This window comes from Fusarium subglutinans, assembly GCF_013396075.1.
Source record: "Fusarium subglutinans strain NRRL 66333 chromosome Unknown NRRL66333_c0000069, whole genome shotgun sequence".
Lineage (NCBI taxonomy): Eukaryota > Fungi > Ascomycota > Sordariomycetes > Hypocreales > Nectriaceae > Fusarium > Fusarium subglutinans.
Window position 1 is genome coordinate 193,754 of NW_023502132.1, and position 21,539 is coordinate 215,292.

The 21,539-nt window shown below is 49.2% G+C and overlaps 9 protein-coding genes across 9 annotated transcripts; 4 read left to right on the forward strand and 5 right to left on the reverse strand.

The window, feature by feature from the left end:
• Positions 1-2,519: 2,519 nt before the first annotated feature.
• FSUBG_6620 (alpha 1 2-mannosyltransferase) lies at positions 2,520-3,966 on the forward strand (the record flags this gene model as incomplete). The annotated part of the gene is made up of 3 exons (XM_036684839.1): positions 2,520-3,512; positions 3,561-3,849; positions 3,902-3,966. The coding sequence occupies 3 exons, from the start codon at positions 2,520-2,522 to the stop codon at positions 3,964-3,966; spliced, it is 1,347 nt and encodes a 448-aa protein (XP_036537913.1).
• A 356-nt stretch (positions 3,967-4,322) lies between these two features.
• FSUBG_6621 (30S ribosomal S12 protein) lies at positions 4,323-4,951 on the reverse strand (the record flags this gene model as incomplete). Its single annotated transcript, XM_036684840.1, has 2 exons — positions 4,323-4,397; positions 4,478-4,951. The coding sequence occupies 2 exons, from the start codon at positions 4,949-4,951 to the stop codon at positions 4,323-4,325; spliced, it is 549 nt and encodes a 182-aa protein (XP_036537914.1).
• A 758-nt stretch (positions 4,952-5,709) lies between these two features.
• FSUBG_6622 (acyl dehydrogenase) lies at positions 5,710-7,154 on the forward strand (the record flags this gene model as incomplete). Its single annotated transcript, XM_036684841.1, has 3 exons — positions 5,710-5,822; positions 5,875-7,056; positions 7,109-7,154. The coding sequence occupies 3 exons, from the start codon at positions 5,710-5,712 to the stop codon at positions 7,152-7,154; spliced, it is 1,341 nt and encodes a 446-aa protein (XP_036537915.1).
• A 604-nt stretch (positions 7,155-7,758) lies between these two features.
• On the reverse strand, positions 7,759-11,468 carry FSUBG_6623 (kinase C; the record flags this gene model as incomplete). The annotated part of the gene is made up of 6 exons (XM_036684842.1): positions 7,759-7,820; positions 7,870-8,275; positions 8,329-9,632; positions 9,688-10,674; positions 10,733-10,999; positions 11,084-11,468. 6 exons carry the CDS (start codon positions 11,466-11,468, stop codon positions 7,759-7,761), a joined length of 3,411 nt encoding a protein of 1,136 aa, XP_036537916.1.
• A 2,335-nt stretch (positions 11,469-13,803) lies between these two features.
• On the reverse strand, positions 13,804-15,270 carry FSUBG_6624 (mitochondrion biogenesis (She9); the record flags this gene model as incomplete). The annotated part of the gene is made up of 1 exon (XM_036684843.1): positions 13,804-15,270. The coding sequence occupies one exon, from the start codon at positions 15,268-15,270 to the stop codon at positions 13,804-13,806; it is 1,467 nt and encodes a 488-aa protein (XP_036537917.1).
• A 727-nt stretch (positions 15,271-15,997) lies between these two features.
• On the forward strand, positions 15,998-16,852 carry FSUBG_6625 (phosphoserine phosphatase; the record flags this gene model as incomplete). The annotated part of the gene is made up of 3 exons (XM_036684844.1): positions 15,998-16,473; positions 16,524-16,666; positions 16,719-16,852. 3 exons carry the CDS (start codon positions 15,998-16,000, stop codon positions 16,850-16,852), a joined length of 753 nt encoding a protein of 250 aa, XP_036537918.1.
• Positions 16,853-17,096: 244 nt separating this feature from the next.
• On the reverse strand, positions 17,097-18,622 carry FSUBG_6626 (tetracycline resistance; the record flags this gene model as incomplete). The annotated part of the gene is made up of 2 exons (XM_036684845.1): positions 17,097-18,189; positions 18,237-18,622. 2 exons carry the CDS (start codon positions 18,620-18,622, stop codon positions 17,097-17,099), a joined length of 1,479 nt encoding a protein of 492 aa, XP_036537919.1.
• A 983-nt stretch (positions 18,623-19,605) lies between these two features.
• On the forward strand, positions 19,606-20,071 carry FSUBG_6627 (eukaryotic translation initiation factor eIF1a; the record flags this gene model as incomplete). Its single annotated transcript, XM_036684846.1, has 2 exons — positions 19,606-19,916; positions 19,975-20,071. The coding sequence occupies 2 exons, from the start codon at positions 19,606-19,608 to the stop codon at positions 20,069-20,071; spliced, it is 408 nt and encodes a 135-aa protein (XP_036537920.1).
• A 31-nt stretch (positions 20,072-20,102) lies between these two features.
• On the reverse strand, positions 20,103-21,511 carry FSUBG_6628 (dolichyl-P-Man:Man(5) c(2)-PP-dolichyl mannosyltransferase; the record flags this gene model as incomplete). The annotated part of the gene is made up of 3 exons (XM_036684847.1): positions 20,103-21,011; positions 21,061-21,305; positions 21,361-21,511. The coding sequence occupies 3 exons, from the start codon at positions 21,509-21,511 to the stop codon at positions 20,103-20,105; spliced, it is 1,305 nt and encodes a 434-aa protein (XP_036537921.1).
• Positions 21,512-21,539: the final 28 nt, after the last annotated feature.

Genomic DNA, 21,539 nt, shown 5'->3' on the forward strand with positions numbered 1-21,539 from the left:
AAGTGCTTTTCCGACGTTTGAGCCACCTGTGAGAGTCTCGCGTTGGGGGAAGCTTGTGCAACGCAGAATTCGTCCTTAGGTCCAAGGGCGTCGAAGGGTTTCCGTCCCGGACATATACATCCAGCAATGACCAGGCCAGGGGAAGCGAGCAGGGTAGGAAAGCAACAGCTGAAGTAAATCCACTCACCACTAAGAGAATGAGATATGTTCAGGATCGTTCAGCGCGCACAAATCTATCATGATGTCTTCCAGTAAAATAGGTTCAAGATGTTTGTATCGTGGCCAAGCATGCGAATATAGCGCAATGTTGGCTGTGGAGAGGTTGTTAGAAGTGTTAGAAAACTCTATCAATGAGCTTTGCAAGCGAAAAGGGTAGACAGCCGCTTGGGAGAGAGCGAGCTGCGATGTTGATGCGCGGCGAAGCTCTGATACCGACGATGATGCGACGAAGTGCCAACGTTGTTCTCCAAGCCCGCTTCCCCACATGCGGCTGGATGAAGGGTGCATGGATTCACGTGATTGCTCACGTGATGGTATTGTTGGACTTCTTCGAGTCCATGCAATTGGGACGAAAAATCATCCAAGGCTTGTACATTATTTACAAGTTTAGACTAGGACACATATAAAACTATGAGAATATGAAAGAGATTGCCTATATAAAAGGATGAAGATATCATAATATTGGCAAGAAAAGGTACTTCGTCGTGTTAGGCCTCTGTTATAAGATATACATGGATGTCAATCACTCCAATGACGGTTTTAATTGACACTTACTTGTATCATTCTAGAATACTCAGGCCCAAATAGGAATTCAATCTTATTGATGTCGTAGGATACGAGTGGTCCAGAAGAGGGTTCTTGATAGTAAAGTCACAGATCTTAGGCGAAGCATTAATGGGAATAAACAATGAGTCAATTAGCCTGAATAAGGTTATTGAGGCTATCGATCAATGATCAAGGAGATGAGCCCAGAGACTCAGTCCAAGGTTGAAGAGGTCAACTAACAGATAACAAAAACGGAACGAACGGCTCCAGAAACCAACAATAAACAACTGGCTACCTCATACGGTGGAGAGGCGATGGGAAATCGGGAATATTACAGGCTGGTTGCAGCGTTCCTTTTGACGCAAGGTTCCTGGGCTGTATGTAAGCTGCCAACCTAAAACAAGCCCAGGAAACGTAAAAAGGGGCACCTCCATCTCATTCAGCGATACGAGAAAAACTGGTGATGCATTCGACGTGTAACACTTTTCCCAATCCAGGCCTCGATTTGCTGCAGAGAAACCTTCTCGATTATGAGGCTTGAACAACTGCAGATCCCCCATTCCTGAACATTCTGCAAGAGGCGCATGGCGCAACCCAAACGAGCTGTTATATCTGGATCAAGTCGATGGCAATGGAGATTTCTAAGGTTGGGGCATCCCTGTAAACAGATCAGGTCTCCTGCTTGCTGCATGTCGTCGTAATCTTGACAACGAACAAAGATTCCACCTTTCTTTGAACGGACTTGGGAGAGAGGATAAGCTGAAAAAAGTTTGCTACGTGTCTAACTATTGCATTGGAGCCAATGTCATTAGACTCACTCCAAAAGCGTCTGGACTCGGCAATAGTTTGACACAGAAGCCATTAATCGAAGCTGAGATGCGCTAACAGACGGGATACGCCCCCTGGACACCAGGGGTGACCAAGTACATATCATTTTGTGAATACTTCATTCTAGTGCTGCCAAGTATCGGAAAATCAGGTATTTTACCTCCAAGCCCCTACCGAAGATACCTAGAGTCATCCTCTTCTTATCAGGACAAGCTGTGCCTCTCTGGTCGCCGTGTGTACCTGACTTTGCCTAGAATTGACGATCAAGGGCCGCCCAGGCTTGTTCCCCCAGAACACGTTGTTCATCTCATTCCAGTGCTCTCCAGCAACTTGTTGCATGCCATAGATTCCAATTGTCTTTTTTTGTATTAGAATAAGTAGATACTTTTCTACACAGGCCCCATTCGTGAATACTCATCCATTATCGTAAACCATCCCTTTTTCTCTCCTTAATACTCCGTACTTGCTCTGGTTCACGACATTGGCCTTATTCTTCGCTTCGTCAAGGACTAACGAGGTCGACCATCTTTTTTTAGTTCAGAAAGATCACCGACCATTCCTTTTACTGGAGCCCCTCAGTCCCCGGCTCCCTACTAACGTAACTGTCCAGGCGGGCTGCTAGTTAGGTGCTATAGGTGTCTTTTTTCCCCGTGCGCGCTGCCACCGAAACATCGACTTTGGATCATCCATCTTTCTTCTTTCTTTGTTTTCTGTTCAAACCTCCCACTTCATTTGAACTCTTCTTGTGTTGACGATTTCGTATCGTCAATTCTTCTTTCGCCATGGCTGTAGGTCATACGCGCTACGTGCGCTATATTGCGCTCGCGCTTTTTGTACGTCGCCTTGGTCATTCGTGTCCCATGGGTTTAGATGCTCATGATGGCTTACGTCGCCGCCTGCTAACCCGACTCCTTTAGACGCTCACTATGTTCTACTTCTTCTCCAATTCCAAGATCGATACCATCCCCGTTCCTGGCAGTGTCGGTAACTTCCCAGGCGGTCCTGGAAGCCCCAGCAATCAGCAGCAAGCTCCTGGCACCATCCCCAAATCCCCTGTTGCCGGTAACAACGTCAACTTCCCTGGCCAGCAAGCACCTGTTGCTGAGGAGGGAGACACTGCCCTCACCAAGGACGACGCTCCCGCTCAGAAGCCTGCCGGTGCTGCTGGCGATGCCCCTGCTATTCCTGCTCCTCAGACTCCCAAGAAGGGTCCTGCTTCAGGCGAGCTTGCTGAGGCTCCTCTGGCTATGTCCCCCAACGACCCTGGCTGGAGCAACCTCCAGGGCACTGCTCCCGGTCCCCGTATGAACGCTACATTTGTCACTCTTGCTCGAAACCAGGACGTCTGGGAGATTGCCGAGTCCATTCGACAAGTCGAGGATCGCTTCAACCGCCGATACAACTACGACTGGGTCTTCCTTAACGACAAGCCTTTCGATGAGCAGTTCAAGAAGGTCACCACCTCTCTCTGCTCCGGTAAGACTCACTATGGTCTGATTCCCGAGAAGCACTGGTCTTTCCCTGAGTGGATTGACCAGGAGAAGGCCCGCAAGGTTCGTGAGGATATGCACGAGCGAAAGATCATCTATGGTGATTCCATCAGCTACCGTCACATGTGCCGATTCGAGTCTGGTTTCTTCTTCCGACAGGAACTTATGATGAACTATGAGTACTACTGGCGTGTTGAGCCCTCCGTCAAGCTCTTCTGTGACATCCACTATGACCCCTTCCGTGTCATGCACGAGAACAACAAGAAGTACAGCTTCGTTCTCTCTCTTTACGAGTACATCGACACCATTCCTACCCTCTGGGCTAGCACCAAGAAGTTCATGCAGAACCACCCCGAGCATATCTCTTCCGACAACTCCATGCGTTTTCTCAGTGATGATGGTGGTGAGAACTACAACAAGTGCCATTTTGTAAGTTAAGCTCTAGTCATTACCCGTTTCACATCTAATTGAGTTTAGTGGTCCAACTTTGAGGTTGGTAGCTTGTCTTGGCTCCGCAGCAAGCCTTATCTCGATTTCTTCGAGTCTCTTGACAAGGACGGTGGTTTCTTCTATGAGCGCTGGGGTGATGCTCCTGTCCACTCTATCGCTGCTGGTCTTCTCCTTAAGAAGGAGCAGATTCACTTCTTCGAGGATATCGCCTACTACCACGTTCCTTTCACTCACTGCCCCACCGACGAGCAGCGACGTCTGGATCTACGTTGCCACTGCAACCCCGATAACAACTTTGACTGGAAGGGTTACTCTTGTAAGTTTTTCTGTGAAGCCTGTTTCAGAATCATAAGCTAACCGAGCAACAGGCACTTCTCGATTCTTCGAGCTCAACGGCATGGAGAAGCCCAAGGGCTACGAGAAGCAGCAGTAGACAAAATATTATTAACACGGGGTTGTATAGGGTTGTATCATACAGGTCGTAATGCTCGATTGATTGTCTGCATGATTTCTGGGCTGCACACAATGGGTCGGCATTGGGTGATGTTCTTGCGGGAACCAACAACAGGCGTCTGGGTTTGAAGCACTTTGGACAGCTTTTGATCATGTTAGAGTGTATGAATCAAGAATGTTCTGGGATCGTTTGAATGCTTTCTTGAATGCTCGAAATAGTGTACAATATCATTACATGGCTGTAGCCAGGTCTATTGGTTTTGACACATGTCTTGTATCATCGCTTTGCCATCTTTTGACCTAATTCGTCCATTTGAAATCCGTATGCAAAATTGTTTAACCAACTGTGGCCTTCTTGGGTTTCTTGGTGCCGTACTTGCTTCGACTTGTTGTTCGGCTCGCAACACCACCCTGGAGTAGTTAGTATCTCAATGCTTCTCATCAACGTGGCCAGAAATTCAATTTGAAAGGCCAACAGGCAATGCACGTACCAGATCCAGAGCTCCTCGAACAAGATGGTATCTCACACCAGGACAATCCTGTGCACGTCCACCTCGCACCAACACAACACTATGCTGCTGGATATTGTGTCCCTCGCCAGGAATATACGCCGTAACAACAGCTCCAGTAGAAAGCTTTACACGAGCGGTTTTTCGCTCACCAGAGTTGGGCTTCTTTGGTCGAACAACACCAACACGCAGACAGACACCCTTGAGAGCGGGACAGTTTGTGTTGGACAGAGCAGGAGAGACAGCGTGGCGTGCGCGCTTTCCCTTTCGGATACCGCGGAGTACTTGGTTCAATGTCGCCGGACGAGCTGTGGTGGGAGCGAATGCGCGGGGTGCTGAGGTTGTGAATGTTCGAATGGTTGGTTGGATCAGCCGGCTTGGTGGTGTTGAGAGGGCTGTGGTAAGGGGACGGCGTGTCGCTGGGGAGAAGAACTGGCGGAGGATGGAGCCGACCATGTTGGGCGAGTCGTCAATGGTCTGATCGGGTTGATTTGTCGTGGGGAGTGGTCGAATTGGTTCCGTATTCCGCCCTTCGCTATCCCAATATCAAGCTCATCCAATGCCGATATCAAAATCTCAGCCTCTCAAAGCTGTGTCACGTGATAGAGCCTCGGATGTTTCGTTTCTCCGGGCTCAGATCACATGCCACATGGAATCTATCATGCCCCACCTCGATCCTTGACGTCAGCGGTTAATCGCCGGTGCATCTTTGTACACCCCGCAATCGTCCCCATCTCCATCCCGCATTGGCTAACAGATTTCCCCAAATCGATCCAAGTCAAACAAAGTCAAGTCAAGCCAAGTTCCATTACCGCTGTACAACCGAAGACATCCACGACCTCGGTGGTTATCCTCGGCTGGTCTAGGCCGAGCAGCGAGATTGTTCAACCGCTTCAGCCGTATAAAGGGAAGGGCGTGTAACTACGGGGAGCAGTGGATGATTTGTATATACCGAGGCTAAAATAATTCAGATCTTGACCTTCTTGTTCTCTTCTCTTATCGCCTTCGTCTTCTTGTTTCATACTATACCAAGCAAGATCTTGCCTTGTTGGTTGTCGCTTTTGGCTTGTGATCGTCAGACGTCTAACATACCCGCCTCACGCCTCGATCTAACTTAGCCACTTCAGCTCCCTACTTCTCTTCTCTTCTCTTCCTTTTCTCTGACATAGTCACCGCTCTTCCTCACTCTTCTCCTCAACACCGCGAATCTCACCATGTCTTCGTCATTTTCTCGAGTCGTGCGCCCTGCGCTACAGGGCGGTCGAGGTCTTACACAGCGCATCACCACACGAGCCACCGCTCCCCGAACATTGACGAGAATAAGCCTGTGAGTGCAATTTTGAGAATGATCAGAAGCAATCGCTAACTCTGCGCTTAAGCAACACTGCTCGTCCTCTATCTACAACATCCATCCGCCGCAATGAGCAAATCGACATCTCCGAGATCCCTCCCACACCCATCACTCACCTCTCTGAGATCGAGGCCGCCATGGCCGACACCGTCTCCAAGTTCTCTACAGATGTGATTCTTCCTCGTGCGCGTGACATGGACGAGGCTGAGGAGATGGACCCTGCCATTGTCGAGCAGCTGTTCGAGCAGGGTCTCATGGGTATTGAGATCCCCGAGGAGTACGGAGGTGCCGGAATGAACTTCACTTCCGCCATTATCGCCATTGAGGAGCTTGCCCGCGCAGACCCCTCCGTTTCCGTCCTGGTTGATGTGCACAACACCCTCTGCAACACAGCCATTATCAAGTACGCCTCAACTGCTATCAAGAAGAAGTACCTCCCTCGCCTTGCGACAAACACTGTCGCCTCTTTCTGTCTCTCTGAGCCTGTCTCTGGTTCCGATGCTTTTGCCATGGCTACAAGAGCTACTGAGACCGCTGACGGTTTCAAGATCTCGGGTAGCAAGATGTGGATCACAAACTCCAAGGAGGCTGAATTCTTCATTGTCTTCGCCAACCTCGACCCCAGCAAGGGCTACAAGGGAATCACTGCCTTCATCGTCGAGAAGGGTACCAAGGGTTTCTCTATTGCTAAGAAGGAGAAGAAGCTCGGCATTCGCGCCTCAAGCACATGCGTCATCAACTTCGACGACGTTGTGATCCCCAAGGAGAATCTCCTCGGAGAGCGTGGCCACGGTTACAAGTACGCTATTGCCCTTCTCAACGAGGGCCGAATTGGTATCGCTGCTCAGATGACTGGTCTGGCTCTTGGTGCTTTCGAGAACGCTGCTCGCTACGTCTGGAACGACCGCAAGCAGTTCGGGTCTCTCGTTGGTGAGTTCCAGGGTATGCAGCACCAACTCGCCCAGGCCTACACTGAGATCACTGCCGCTCGCGCTCTTGTCTACACTGCTGCTCGCAAGAAGGAGGCTGGAGAGGACTTTGTCAAGGATGCTGCCATGGCCAAGCTCTACGCTTCTCAGGTCGCTGGCCGTGTCAGTAGCTCCGCCGTTGAGTGGATGGGTGGCATGGGCTTTGTCCGTGAGGGTCTTGCTGAGAAGTACTTCCGTGACAGCAAGATCGGTGCCATTTATGAGGGTACCAGCAACATCCAGTAAGTTCCAGTCTAATAGGTACATCTCGAAGCGAATACTAACGTTCTATAGACTTACCACTATTGCCAAGCTCCTACAGAAGCAGTACACATCGTAGAACGATAGAAAAAATCTAGAAAGAGACGGAGGTATAAATGGAATAACAAAAATTAGGTTAAAAAAATATCTAAAATATGTCAATGCCCCCTGGCACCTCCAAATGCACCTGTGACAATGTAAAACCGAATCATGAGACAATACATGGATAGATCTTGTCATAGAGCACACCATCAATCACCACTGTACAGGGCAACACATAATTAAAACCATCGTCTCCAACTCGTTTTTGATTATCTCTTCTCTCGTTTCTATTAACTAACATGCATTCAAATGCTGCTGTATACGATACTCATCTACTGCTAGAGTCGCTTGCTTCACCATCTCAATATGGCACGGTACAATCATGCCCTCATACGTTTTACTCGCCCAACCACCAATATCCTGAAAGCCAACCGCTGTAAGCGGCCCAGCGAACGTGGAAAGAGGGCGCCTGGATAAGACGCCCATCCCGGGTTCACTGTACCGACATCACCTGCCCGCGGTGTCCGGCCATCTATTTCACTATCGCCCCTGGGTATCCGATAGACAAGACAACAACCCCATCGCGGCTCCATCGTCCCGATAAAATATTGCAAAATCGTCAATCTTGTTAGTCCAGTCGCTTAATCAAAATCAGCTGTGTAGGAGAAGCCTCGGAATTCTTCTTGCATGGCTTGTGATAGAACTTGTGATTGTTAGTGAAAGATCAAGAACACATAAGCTGCAGAACTTACCAGACTGGACTGGGGTCAACACAGGAGTAACGCTGGTGAATTCCGAGTCGAAGTTACTGGTATCAGTAGCACTCTTAATTTGAGGCATGAAAGGAGGCTGCACTCTCTTGTGGTAGATGTCGTCCCAGTTGATGTTGCGGAAGAATGGCTGGCTCATCACCTCCTGGGCATCAGTTGGGCCGCTTCCGAGTCGCTGGTCAGGCTCACGAGTGAGCAGCTTCTGGAGAATAGAGACCGAGTCTCGGGGCATGTGAATAGGGTAAAGTGGCTCATCCGCGAGAATGGCATCGTAAATTTCATCCTCATCTTCTCCACGGAAAGGCGATTGTTGGAGAAGCATTTGATAGATCAGGACGCCAAATGCCCACCAATCAACAGCACGACCGTACTTCTTATCGAGAAGAATCTGCAAAAAAATCAGCACAAAGAAAAAGGAGGGACTGGGTAGTATAGGCATACCTCGGGAGCCATAAACTCGGGAGTACCACAGAAGGTACTTGTTGTCGAACCATACCACATATCCTCCTTGCACAGACCATAATCACCAATCTTGACATGACCGTCAAGTGCCAGCAGAATGTTGTCAAGCTTCAGATCACGATAAATGACACCGTTCTCATGGAAGTACTTAAGAGCCAAGCAAACCTCTGCAGCGTAGAATTGGGCACGCTTGGTGCCGAATTGGCCTCGCTGAATGTGCAACATCAGATCACCACCGCTAACATACTCCATTACGAAGTACACACGGGTCTCGGTCTGGAAGCATGCGTGCAGGTTGGTGAGGAATGGGTGCCTACCTCGGTTGGCAACCAGGAACACACGCTTCTCAGAGCGAATGCTCTCCACTTCATCATTCTCGATAATGAACTCTTTCTTGAGCACCTTGATAGCATAGAGCTTGCGAGATCGCTTCGTTTCAGCAAGCATGACCTTACCAAAGTTACCCTTACCTAGTACAGCCAAGAAGTTGAAATGGTCTAGTCCGATCCGTTGGCCAGTACCTGGGTCTGTAGCCAAAGGCAGTGGTGCCTTATTTCCACCAGATGCAGACGGCTGCTTAGGAGACATTGCTTCCGGTGACTGGGGCTGATGTGCTGGTACAGGTTGTTGTTGGTAACCAGCTTGCTGCTGCTGGGGCTGGTGTTGTGGCACAGGAGGCAGCGGTTGCTGGGGGGGAGGCTGTTGTGCAGCCGGCTGCTGTTGCACTGGTCGCTGAGCCTGAGCTGGCGGCTGCCCTCCGTAGCTAGGGTTGACGTTGGCATAGTCAGCCGGGTTGTACTTACGCTGCTGACCTGCGCCGTATTGGCCCCCTTGAGCATATGGATCGTCTTGTTGCTGGTCAGACCCTCCACTGTAACGTCCATAATCAGACTGTTGTCTCTGGGCCCCTCCGGGTCCTCCAGACATAGCCGCAGAGGCTGCCGCCGCCGCCGTTGAGCTAGACGAGGTTCGGTCGGGATGGCCAGGTCGTGGTGTCGTCTGGTTCGAGTACATAACCTTAGCAGCCTCAGTTGCCTCAGGTGAGGCAGGACCTGGCTGATAGGGAGGTGCGGATGAGCTGGAGTAGGAGGGGGCCGGGGAGTGAGTGCTGGTAGGGCTCGATTTTCCAGGCCGGAGAGTCTTTTCTGTTAGTGAAGACACCTTTGCCTGTCTCTGCTTCTGTGACCTTATCCCATCCAATATCTGATTGGCAACAGCCATAGACATGCCACAGAAGTCAGGAACAAGGTGAACGCACTGGGCGTGTGCAGTAAGATTGCATTCTACAAATAAAGAATGAGTTTCACAAAGCAGCAAACAGAGTCAAAGAAAACATACCTGAGCACTTTCTGCAGTTCTTCTTGCCAAAAGGCAGAATGTAACCACAGTGGCAGCACCAGTTTGCTGTCATGTTGGAATAAGGATTGAATCTGTGCGGGATACGATGGTTGATCTTCTCCTCGTCGGGATCGGTCTCAGCGTTACTCTTGCTGATACACTTCGTAACCACACTGGAATAACACTTTGTATGACAAGTGTACTTGCAATCCTCACACTGCATGCCTGCAGAGTACTTGAGGAAATCTCCGCAAAGCGCACAACGCATGATGTTGTAGAACTGGTGTTGTACGAACTTGTGTCCGTACATCTCGTGAACCTCTTCCTTGCGTTGACGAACAGCTCCCTTTCGGCCAAGACCGAGATCGACGGGGCGGCTGTTCGCGTTAGTCTTGTTGAATGCCAACTGAAGTTGAATCTGCCCAGTAGGCTCCAGGTTAAACCATTCTTCAATTGGTCCAGTTTGCACTTGAGGCTGGGGACCAGCAGTCCCGAATGGACCGGTCTCTGTTCCTTGCGCGCCGCCACCTGCCGGAGAGCCTGGCCCAAAAGAGCCTGAAGATGGGCTCATGGGGAACTGTGAAGGGGCGCCACCACCGGTGCTGCCCATTCTATCGGCCGAAACCCATCCAGAACTGTTCATCTCAGCCTCGATCCTCTTACGACGCATTTCCTCGACAATATCAGAGATTCGGACCCAGAGCATAGCAATGGGCATGGCATGCTCAGCGGGTTTGTCGTAAACTGTCAGCTCGATTTCGTTGGCCTTGTCAACTTCGATGGTATGGTATTCGGCTTCCCAGCGATCGTTTCTGGTCGCCTTTGTACGAGCCATCACGGTATCCTCAACCTTGACGGCAATAAAGGTCTCGGGCCCTCGTGCAAACCTGCCAGTTGCTAGGTGGTCTACATCCTTTATAGCCAGCATACGAATCGATAGTTGTCCGCTTAGGGGCTTCCTCAGATTAGGGGCGTTTATAGAATCGTCTGCTCTTTTGTCAATATGTCGTCAAAGTAGGAAGTGCTGCAGTGTTTGTCAACTCACCATCTTGGGCGTCGGCAACATCCGCATCGATGTGCAGTTCTTCATATCTCTTGAGTGCCTGCTTCAACAGTATAATCTTCTGCTTGCTTTCGACTTTTCGGGCAGCCGCGTCAGCCTTACTTTTGCGGTCTCCCTCCATACCGTAAAGCTGAACCATCTTTTCGATACCCTTAAGATATTGTTCTTCGACGTTTAGCTTGAATTGAATCTGCGACAACATGAGCTGGATGCGGGGTCCCAGATGCGGTGTATCATATTTGATCAAGTCTGTTTTCGTTCACATTAGCACAGTACAGAAAACACGGAAAGTCTCAGAGAAGTTTCTATGGAGATGACACAGCAACGACGCACCTAGCTTGGTGAAATTTTGACGTGGCTTCGGAAGAGCCGTACCACCAGGAGGACCTGGAGCATAAGGATGGCGGGGAGGCATGAGATCAGATCCTTTATCTTCTCGGGAATCCTTGGGAGGTGGTGCAGGAGGACCGCCAGCATCGTCAGAAGATCCTCCAAGGGACATGTCCCCGACACCAGAGTTCACACGTCGCATCTGGATGTCGCGCAGCTTCTCCTCAAAGAACTGCAGATTGCGACGACCATCTCGCATCTGTGAGTCGAGACGAGATCTAACGGCTTCATTGTTGGTCTGTGCTCTCATGGAATTGGCAGCGTTGATGAGAGCCTTCTCGCGCTCGATCTTCTTGTGGATGCTATGGATCGCATCATCGTCATTCATGGTGAAAGTGGCTGCACGATACGTTCGCGCTGGACGACAAGAGGTTGGAGGAGGGGGGGATGGCTGAAAATACAGCCGATATCAGGTGGTGAGGGCGACGCCTCAATAATGAGCGGGCGACGGTGGGCGAGTGGGTGGTAAAATAGACGACGAGACAGGTGACGTCTTGTCTTGTGTGTCGTTATCGTTAATGAATGTCGTTAAACTATGAGAGCCGGACCAGGGCGGAAGGAAGCACAGGGAACGAGGGGAGCCAGAGTGTCCCAGGTGCGTATGAGCAATTAAGGTATGCGCGAGTCCGCGACGATGGTTTATGGCTGGCGGAGGTTTTCGCCGTCAAGCTTCGCTTCAGGTGGATGAGGCCGAAGCTGGCGGGTGGGGGAGAGGAGGGGAGGGGAGGTTGAGGGGAAAGAGTTTGGGTTTGGGTTTATCAAGCCTGCCGTTGCCAAAAGCAGATGATGGTGGTACCTTGCCTTACCTTGGGCAGGTACTGTACTCTGCAGTTAGGTAGGTACCTAGTTAGGTGTTGAGTGGCAGGCAGGCAGGCAGGTGGCAGGGAGATTAGGTAGAGGTGGTAGGTTGGAAGGTCAAAGGTGAGAAATGTCGTCAGTGATCCAATAAGTTCCTAGAGTTGGTTGGTACCTTAGGAAATCGCATCGACACTCGGTGGAGGAGGGGGTAAAATTGGCGGGGTTTTTATCGGGCGTTTTCCAAGGATTCAATGCTCGAGCAGAACACAGCAGGACACAGCGCAGTAACACTGAGCTAACTCTGGCGGATTTAGCGGTAAGCTAATAAAAGTCCAAGGAAACTGATAGATCCAAGAAACATAGAGGTCCTTTTTAGGAAACACAAAGAGGAGGTCAGTGCAAAAAAGAAAGAAAAAGAGAGGGTCGAGAGACAAAACACAGCCCAACACCTTTCTTTCCCTAGTACTGGTAGGTAATGAATGCCCAAGGCAAGGCCTCAGGGTACGGATACAGGCAGACCAAGACCACCTCAAGGAGCTAAGACCACCGCCGCTCTGCTCTTGGTGGGGGGATCCAGGGTTTGGCTGGCGGGGAGCTTCCAGTTTGTAGCGGCGCAGGTGTAGCTCTCCGTCCGGTTAATAAGTTGAGTCGGGTTTATGGTGGGTGACGACGTGCACTGTTTGTAGCAGAATCGTTCATCAGATCCTTGTTTGTTTATTACTAACCTTAGTTCTTCAGGGAAAGATACGATACGGTCTACTTGGGTACTATAGTTTATCCTTTTGTCAAGTGGTAACCTCGGTAGGACTAGAATGATGGATGATATGATAACGTGGACAAAGAGGCTGAGCTCCAATGAGGCAACCATACCTGAGAGTCTCTACCGTATGGAACTTGAAAGGAATGTCTGTTTGGCACTTTTGTATATCATATTCACAGCATGTGTCCTACTCGAATTGCGTTTCAGGACCCATCACCAGATAGTTTCGCATGAATATATAGACTTGGTTTAATGCTTGTGAAACCATTCTCTGAAACGGTAAACTCTTGAACCGTTCTTATCATGCATAAATACCTAAGTAAGACCACAAAGTTCCAAACCCGTCAATAGGAATCGGGAGATAACAAACTCCAATATGTGCATTTTCTTATTCCCACCGTGTAGCTAATAAGTTAGGTACAGTTACACTGGAAAAGCATCTGTGTTTGCTGTAAGTCACCTTTCAAAGTCCTACAAGTCCTAGAGCCCCACCGATCAAAGATCAAAACACCTCCGATAATCGATTAAAACCGCATATCGGAAAGCGGTCAGCATCTGTAACGTCAAGACCCTTAACAATTAGTTGCCGTTAATCTCAAAGGCTGGCAAATCATATTCCTGATGTGAACTTTCATCATCCAAGCTCAAATTAATGGTCAGGGTCACCCTTGAGGGTGGAATGACAAGGGGTCTAGGGGCCGTTAAAGGCTCAAGTGTCATGATGAACTTGCTCTTGGCGGACAGACTTCATTTTATAACGATATATCAACAACTCAACAAACAGTCTCGGATTTTACGCACGTCAATATCAAATGTGACATGTTGCAAATATTAACTTCATTAAGCTCTCAAGGTTTATTAGTCCCACTCCATCTTCTTCGGTACGGTATGTATTGCCTTTCTGGCTACCAGCCCTACCGGTCATGCAAAACACCAACATCCGATTGGCTCGCCAACGGCGTGAAGCATCGTGAATCAACTTCACCCGACAAACTCTATAACTGAGTAACGAGAAAGAAATCGTTAAATGTTCTTCCTCGACGAGAATATACAGTTTTATTATAGTAGTATACAATGGTAAGCTTTATATCTATTTTACATCTTGTCATGATCTTCGAACCAAAAGCAGCGCAATACTTCCTGCAAACACAGCTCCGGCTAATGCGCCCTCCAGCACCAATAATGAAACGTCCCGCATGCGAAGATCTATCCGTCGCTCGCTGTAGATATCTTGTGATTTGGCTTTCCACCATTCTGGGTCCATAAGAGCTTCTTGCCATGTCCTCGTAGGTAGAGGTCCCGAGAGAGGCGCTTCAGCCACTGATTTAAAGGCGTCAATTGGCTCTTGGCTGGAGTTTGTTTCCTCCGCCATGAGGCTCTCACCCGGCAACACATTCTCTGACGTCACGGCTTCAGCATTTGCCTGGGTCTCAGCTTCTGGGGCTTCTTCAACCGTTGACAGGGTCTTTTGGTTCTCGATAGCAAGCTTGACCTGTTCAAGCTCACCGCGAACCTCCTCGAGAACAGCCTTCTCCTCAGCTACAACACCCCTAACCAGTCTCCTTCTCTTCCAGGGCTCTGCCACGAATTGTAGGATAACGAACAAAAGGAAGTTCATACCCATCAGGCCCCAGGTACCCCAAGTACTCGCCCGTCGGATACGATCGCTCCAAATCTGTTCTTCATGGTAACGTTTCAGGATTCCGGCATTTAGCTGTTGGCTAAGGCGCTGCTCTTCCATCTCAGCCTCCGTTAGAGTCTCTTGGGACGATGCGACCTTGCCTTCCAAGGTATGATCCGCTCGGTATAACTCGGTAAAGCGCTCAAGATCGGTAGGGGACCAGCTATCCTTCCGTGCCAATAGTGTTGTGACCTCACGTTGTGTTGTCGCACGACTAGCGTTCGATGTCTTGTATTCCTGACGAGCCTCGCGGACCCGCTCATGGGCTGCTGCAAGGTCTGCTTCTAGTTTGGCATTTTGATACTTGATGGTTTCGATGTCTGTATATCCGGTAATATCGTTGAGCGTTTGTGAGGCATTCATTGCTCGGGATTGCAGTCTATCCATAGCACCGCTGAATCTCTCCTTCAGTTCGTTCATATGGTTCAGGGTAAGGTGTCGCAGGTTTTGAAGACCCGATGGTGCTTGCGATTGAGAGGTTTCATCACTAGGCTTTGTATCTGTCTCGGCCTTGGGAGGTTCAGGTTTTGTGTCTTTAGGGGCAGCGCTTTCGGAAGTTGCATTTGTAGATTTGACATCTTCCAGCTTGGGTATTTCGGCAGGCGGTTGAAGTTCTTTGAAAACGTTTGGCCGAGGTTTAAGTATAGATTCAAGCTCATCCTCGACATCTTTATTCGTCCTCGAACTCTTCTCGGAATCTCTCGATGGTCGCTCCGTCGAATAGAGTCTTGCTCGGAGACCAATGGCCTGAAAATTGCATCGCACACATATTGTTGAGCTCTGCACTATCGAGGGGCCCCAGCAGGACCTCCCGGGCCTCGCGGATCGATCAATCCCAAATCGCGCATGGTTCCAGACAAGTCGAACCGCAGGACGAGCAAACGGCTGCATTGCGACCAGAGGAAGCGTGTATCGCAGCGGCGACGTCGAGGGTGGACGATTGGACTTGTAGCTCGGCAACAATTGTTGAGATGATGGGATGAACGCATGAGCCGAGCCGATAAAGCTACAGCCGGCTCCGTAGCCGGGGTATTTTCTGCCGCCGGAGCAAGGCCGAATAGGGTCACCGCCCTACTCGCCTCAGCCAGGGTTCTTTGGGTGCGACTCGACTCAGGGTTCCTTGGGAGCTATATTCCAGCGCAATTACAGGGAGAGGAGGGTGTGGAGGGGCACTATTCATGTCCTGCAGTTCCTGAGAGTCATGACAATGACGACAGACAGTCGAACCGTGGCCAAGGCGGAAGAACCGATAACGAGATATGCGGTGTTTTCTGTTATGTACAGTACGTGATTTATATTGCTACTCATTTTACTAGTAAGGATCCTTCAGTATCAACCTCCAATCAGCTCAGTCAGTCTATAGCAGGTGTTTCTAATTTCCTGTCGATCATTATTGTCGCGATTAACTATTTGTTTGTCTCTCATGAAAACTTGTGCCCCTCCCCCGCCATTTTCTTACTCTGTCATATCTTCTCTCAACAACAACATCGTCGCTTTACACCATCTACAGTTGTAGAGATATCCAATTCACTCATTCTTTTCGTAAAACTGGAAGAGACTCCAATAAGGATCTCACTGAGTCATCAACATACGCAATAATACACTACAGACCGTCATCATGGCTTCTTCCGATACCCCAGCTCTCAAGAACGATCCCAAGTTCATCTTCTTTACCGACTTTGACGGAACAGTCACCACCGCCGATTCTAATGACTACATGACCGACAACCTTGGCTTCGGTGTTGAGCGCCGTCGCCAGCTTAACAAGGACGTTCTTTATGGAAACATGCATTTCCGCGATAGCTTCGTCGAGATGCTTGACAGCGTCAAGACCCCCTTTGACGAGTGCATCCAGATTCTTCTCAAGAACATTAAGCTCGACCCTGGCTTCAAGGAGTTCTATGACTGGGCTCAGGAGAACAATGTCCCTATTGTCATTCTCAGTGGCGGCATGACCCCCGTCATTCGAGCTCTACTGGACACTCTTCTAGGTCCTGGTTGGGATATCCAGATTGTCAGTAACGACGTGAAGGCACGAGAGGGCAAGACTCTTAAGGATGAGGGGGGCTGGCAAATTGAGTTCCATGATGACAGGTAAATCCGAACTCTCCGTTGATATGGTGAGAAAGTGCTGACTTTTCTAGTATCCATGGGCATGACAAGTCTATCGAGATCCGAAAGTACTCTTCGCTTCCCAACCGACCTACCATGTTCTATGCTGGCGATGGTGTCTCTGATCTCTCAGCCGCTAAGGAGACCGATCTGCTGTTTGCCAAGGCCGACAAGGGTGAGTAAAATATCAATTTCCAGTATTGTTCGCAATTATTAACACTTCATAGACCTTGTTACCTGGTGTGAGAACGAGAATGTTCCCTTCGTCACGTTCCGTGACTGGTCTAGCATCACTCAGACTGTCAAGGACATTGCGGCTGGTACCGTCTCTGTCAAGGATGCTGCCCGTGGCCGTATCTAATATGGTATGAATTAATAACATGAAAAAGGGACAATAGGAACTGGTATCCATAGCCATTTAAAACATAAAGGATAGACTAGGTGCGAGCCATCTACGGAGATCACATAGATTCATTATAGATTTGTGAATAGACTTGGTCAGCCTGGATCGAATCGATTCTCTACGAAATTTCGACATTAATGCCGCTTCGCTTGTTCATGCATTTTCCAATTTCCTATTACCTCCCTCTTTTGATGCCGTCTTGTCACTCCGTCCTCTTTTCCTCGACTGGAATAAAATACCAGCACAACAGCATGACGACAAACAAGGAAATCACAATTGGATGAAGGACAAAGGTGCCAAACGCCTGGGCCAGAAGACCTGTAACGAAGGGCGCAATAGCTCCGCCTGCGCTATCGCAAGCATTGATCATGCCAATACCAGTCAAAGCCTCCCGCCTAGCCATGCCTCGCAGGAAAACAGCCGAGGCACATGGGTAGATAGGACCAAGGAGAAGACCAACAACAGATACCGCGATAGTGTTCCCCACGATGTTAGGAATGAGCCAGACGAGAAGCTGAAAGGCGACGGCCCCTATGATGAGGCCATACACAAGCGTTTTCTCGCCGATTCGCTGCGCAGGGGCAGAAAGGAGGAATCTACCGATTGTGATTCCAGCCCAGAACCCTGCTGTTGCATAACCAACTGAAGAAGGATCGCCATTACGGTCGTTGATAAGAAACGAAATGACCCAGCCAGAAATAGAGACCTCGGCTCCTTGGTAGGCAAAGATGAAAAGTGAGCCAAGAAATACGATGCGTAAATTCATGGCAAGAAAGATGCTGTTCGACACGGAGTCTCCAACTTGAGCCGTCTCTCTCTGGCGCGCCGCAGGACTCAACTCCTGCTCGTATCTCCAGAACGACCACATTCCTAATGCGACGGTTAAGGCTCCGAGCACACATGTTATTATATAGTATTTATTCCACACGGTGTTTGCAGCGGTAACGAGTACGGTTGAAACGACAGGGCCGATGGTTGCCCCTATTCCGTAAGTCCCGTGCTGTACACCCAGCATGAACGTTCCGTTCTGGAGACCACCACAGAAAAGGTTTCCGATGGCCACATTTATCGAGATGCTGAAGCCGATAAAGAAGAATGATAGAGCGACAACGATGAAAGGGGCTCCGCATATGATGGGGATGTATGCCAGAGTGACAAGGGCTTGGCCAAGACCAAGAAGTTTGGCTCGACCGAATTTTGCTCTGAGGATATCGATGAATACTGCCGCTGCAATGAATCCAATGGCTTTCCCGACGAAGATGAGAGATACAGTGCCATAGCCAGTGCCATAGTACCTAAACACATTAGCTTATGTCGTTCGGCGGAAAGATGATTGACATACTTCTCCATATAGGGGATCAAAGCACCAGTAGCACCATCGCTGAGAGCATTATTTACTTGGGATAGACAGGTCGAGAGAAGTCTGAAGCGGTTCATGAAAGGGTCCCAGATAGTTGGTGCAACTTCGACAGTCTCTGTATTTGAATCTGGACGATCAGGTTGACTCATTTCCAAGTCATCGATATGGTCGAAAGATGCATTGTCTGGTTTTGGATCATCTCGGACTGGTTGTATCTCGAGGTCAAAAGATTCCCTCTGGATTGAACCGATATTGGTTCTCGAGGTACTCATTGGCGGGACTGTTAATGGACGAGACATATCGTATTTTGCCGGATTTGTAGGTACTGGATGAACTACTGAGAGACCTGAAAGCATTGAAGTCTCCATGATGTATGAGGACTAGGCCACCAACGATAGTGACTTGATATATAGTTATGGATAATCAGGAGAACATTCGGTCTCTTTGTGCAAGAGACAAGTATGCTTGAGTGTCTATGGTGGTAAGTATATAGTCTTAGTTACTAACTCGGCTCTGTGCCAAATAATCATGATTGTATACACCGTCAACTTGAGTCACCCGGTCACTCAGATCTTGTTATCCCCACGGGACATCCTGGCGAGTGGAATGCCTCTATTTGGTAGTTTTTGGGACCCTGAGATGTGAGGAAGGACAGCCAAGAGGGTAATCAAGCCGAGTCCACTTCGACAATACCATACGATGTGATTTATTAAGCACGGACTCGTACTGAATTGCACCGAATAATTTACCCAGGTGTCACGGGAGTGTACGATACTGAATGATCTTGATGTAGGTAACTAAAGGTATCATTTGCATAAAGATAACATCTGTATATACAGTTCTCATAGTACACACATGAGGTACTGACAACATGTATATCATATTGACTGTTGTGTTACTGGTCACTCAACTTCATGATAATGAGGCTGGTTCTAATACCACTTTTGGTAACAGTCCCAGCAACCCTCCACTAGCAGCCGGGCAATATGCTACTGGAAATACAATCACGATATCCGTACGAGCGGGAATATAGCTTATAGTCCGATGTGGTAATTTCACGAGATCATGTTGGGAACAACCGAGTTTAGGCTTATGGACTCTTAAGTCAAGTCCATTTTGTCATCCTCTTCTAAGTCTTCCTACTCATTTCAGGTAGGACCGGACAATCCGAATTAAGCAAGTCCGCTCCCTCTTAGAAGTCATTATGGATAGAGTAATACTTGGAACAGTTCGGTTTATCAAGGTATATCGTTCTATCGGTATCTGCCCCTCCAAGCGACCCCTCCATATTCTTCATGACTAAAAAATCAAGACAAACTTTTATGAAATAGCAATCGACATAAAATTCACGATGGGACGTCCAAAGCGAAATGTTTTGGCGGCCGCAGAGGCTGCCCTAACACCTCCCGACGGCCTCGGGGCCAACCAGTCTCTCGTTCGCGTTGTTAAGCCTGAAGGAAACAACCTGTACACCTGTGAGCTTCCAAACGGCAAAACTCTTGTACTGGAACTGGCCCAGCGATTTCGAAACACCATTTGGATCAAGCGAGGCGGTTTTGTTTTGGCTGAACGTTACGAAGACGGCAAAGAGGACACTCGAGCAGAGGGAGAAATCGTCAACGTTGTCCGTGATGAGAAGGCCTGGCGCAAACAGCCATACTGGTGAGTTTCGTGGTATCTATTCGTCTGAAATGAACTAGGCTAATCAAGTCTATCGCAGGCCCAAAGAATTCGTCAAAAACACATACGACATGAGCGACTCCGAGGACGAATCCAATGTCGGGAAAATGCCCCCCAGTGACTCCGAAGATGAGTGAAAAATGAAAAAATGCACTTCTAGATCCAGATCTATTTGTTCTTATCATCAACGTTCCCGACTCTGGCAGCGGGGGCGGGCACGGCAAGTCTGGCTGTTCCCAGATACACCAACACAACTGTCGCGAGCATTGTGTTTACAGCGATGGTTGAGCTGAGGTCGGTACTTGGATACACGTTCCAAGCCCATTCCTGCGCGGCCCAGATAATTGTCACGATGATGGGGTCTTCGGTGGCTCGCCAGAGAAGATAGGGAGTTGCCCAGGCAAGATAGGCATAGAATTGGTAGTGCAGTGACCGAGCGAACAGCAGACCAACGAGGTTGGCGGTGAGCATCGTAGTCATGACGTACTCAGGGGTGACGTAGTGAGAGATGCGAAGCTGTTCCTGCACGGTGAACGGGGACTTGAGTCGCAAGAATGAGGGAATCAGGCCGTAGAGCGATCGTCCAGTCGGCTGGATCCATCTCTTGGAGATGAAGATCAGGAGCACCAGAGCGTGGCAGGCAAGAAGAGATATAGCAAAATATTTGCTGAGAAAAACCTCCTCGCCCAACATGCGCCAATTGACCGTCCACTTGAACTGAAATTGTCGTGACAGCTCAAAGGCCCGAGCCGCATACCCACGAGGGTTCTTAGTGATAAACGGAATTCCAATGGCGAACTGAACCTGTGCCATTAGCCATGCGAGACGAAGGCTAGGCCATAACCCTCTACCCAGAAAAAGTATGACGCCAATAGCAGGCAGGACTAGCAGCAGCGACATCTTGATTCCGAGACCCCAGGAATACACTAGACTTCCAACGGTCCATTGTCGGCGTTGGAAAAGGAAGATGGTAAGCCATAGAAAGAAAACGGCGAAGCAATCGTTGAAACATCGTAGGACGAAGAGGCTATGTAGTCGTTTGGAGGCGATTAGGAAGACGAACATGTACGGAGGGACCTAGAACTGTTAATAATAAACTGCCTGAAGTGGCCCAGGACGTACTGACTTTAGCTTTCCAGTAGCAGAGCATCACCACTGCCAACGTAGCCATATACAAGACAGCAAATATTTGCTGCGCCAGAAGAATGTTGGTGCCCTTGTCCGTTATATAGTAAAGTCCCGTGTAAGTGTAGACATGCGCCGCCGGATACACCAAGGGACCAGTATCGCCCACCATCTTGGTATAGTCTCTCTCGCCCGATACAAACTGCGAAATCTGCTGCATATACGCAACCCAGTCGATCTCGGTATCTGTTCCACAAGATTAGCTTCATCATTGGGGCTTTGGGAATTGGACGCCACGCACATGGGATCTTCCATATGATTAAGCCACAACCAAGCGCGTCGACTAGCCAGAGCGCGATGGGAATGAGCTTGGAGAGCGCATGGCGGCCATTGAGGACATTTCTTAGGAAGCGCACGCCCTGACTCAGGGTGCCAGATGCAGATTCTGTCATTTTGATAATGGAGAATGCGCTGGCTTGT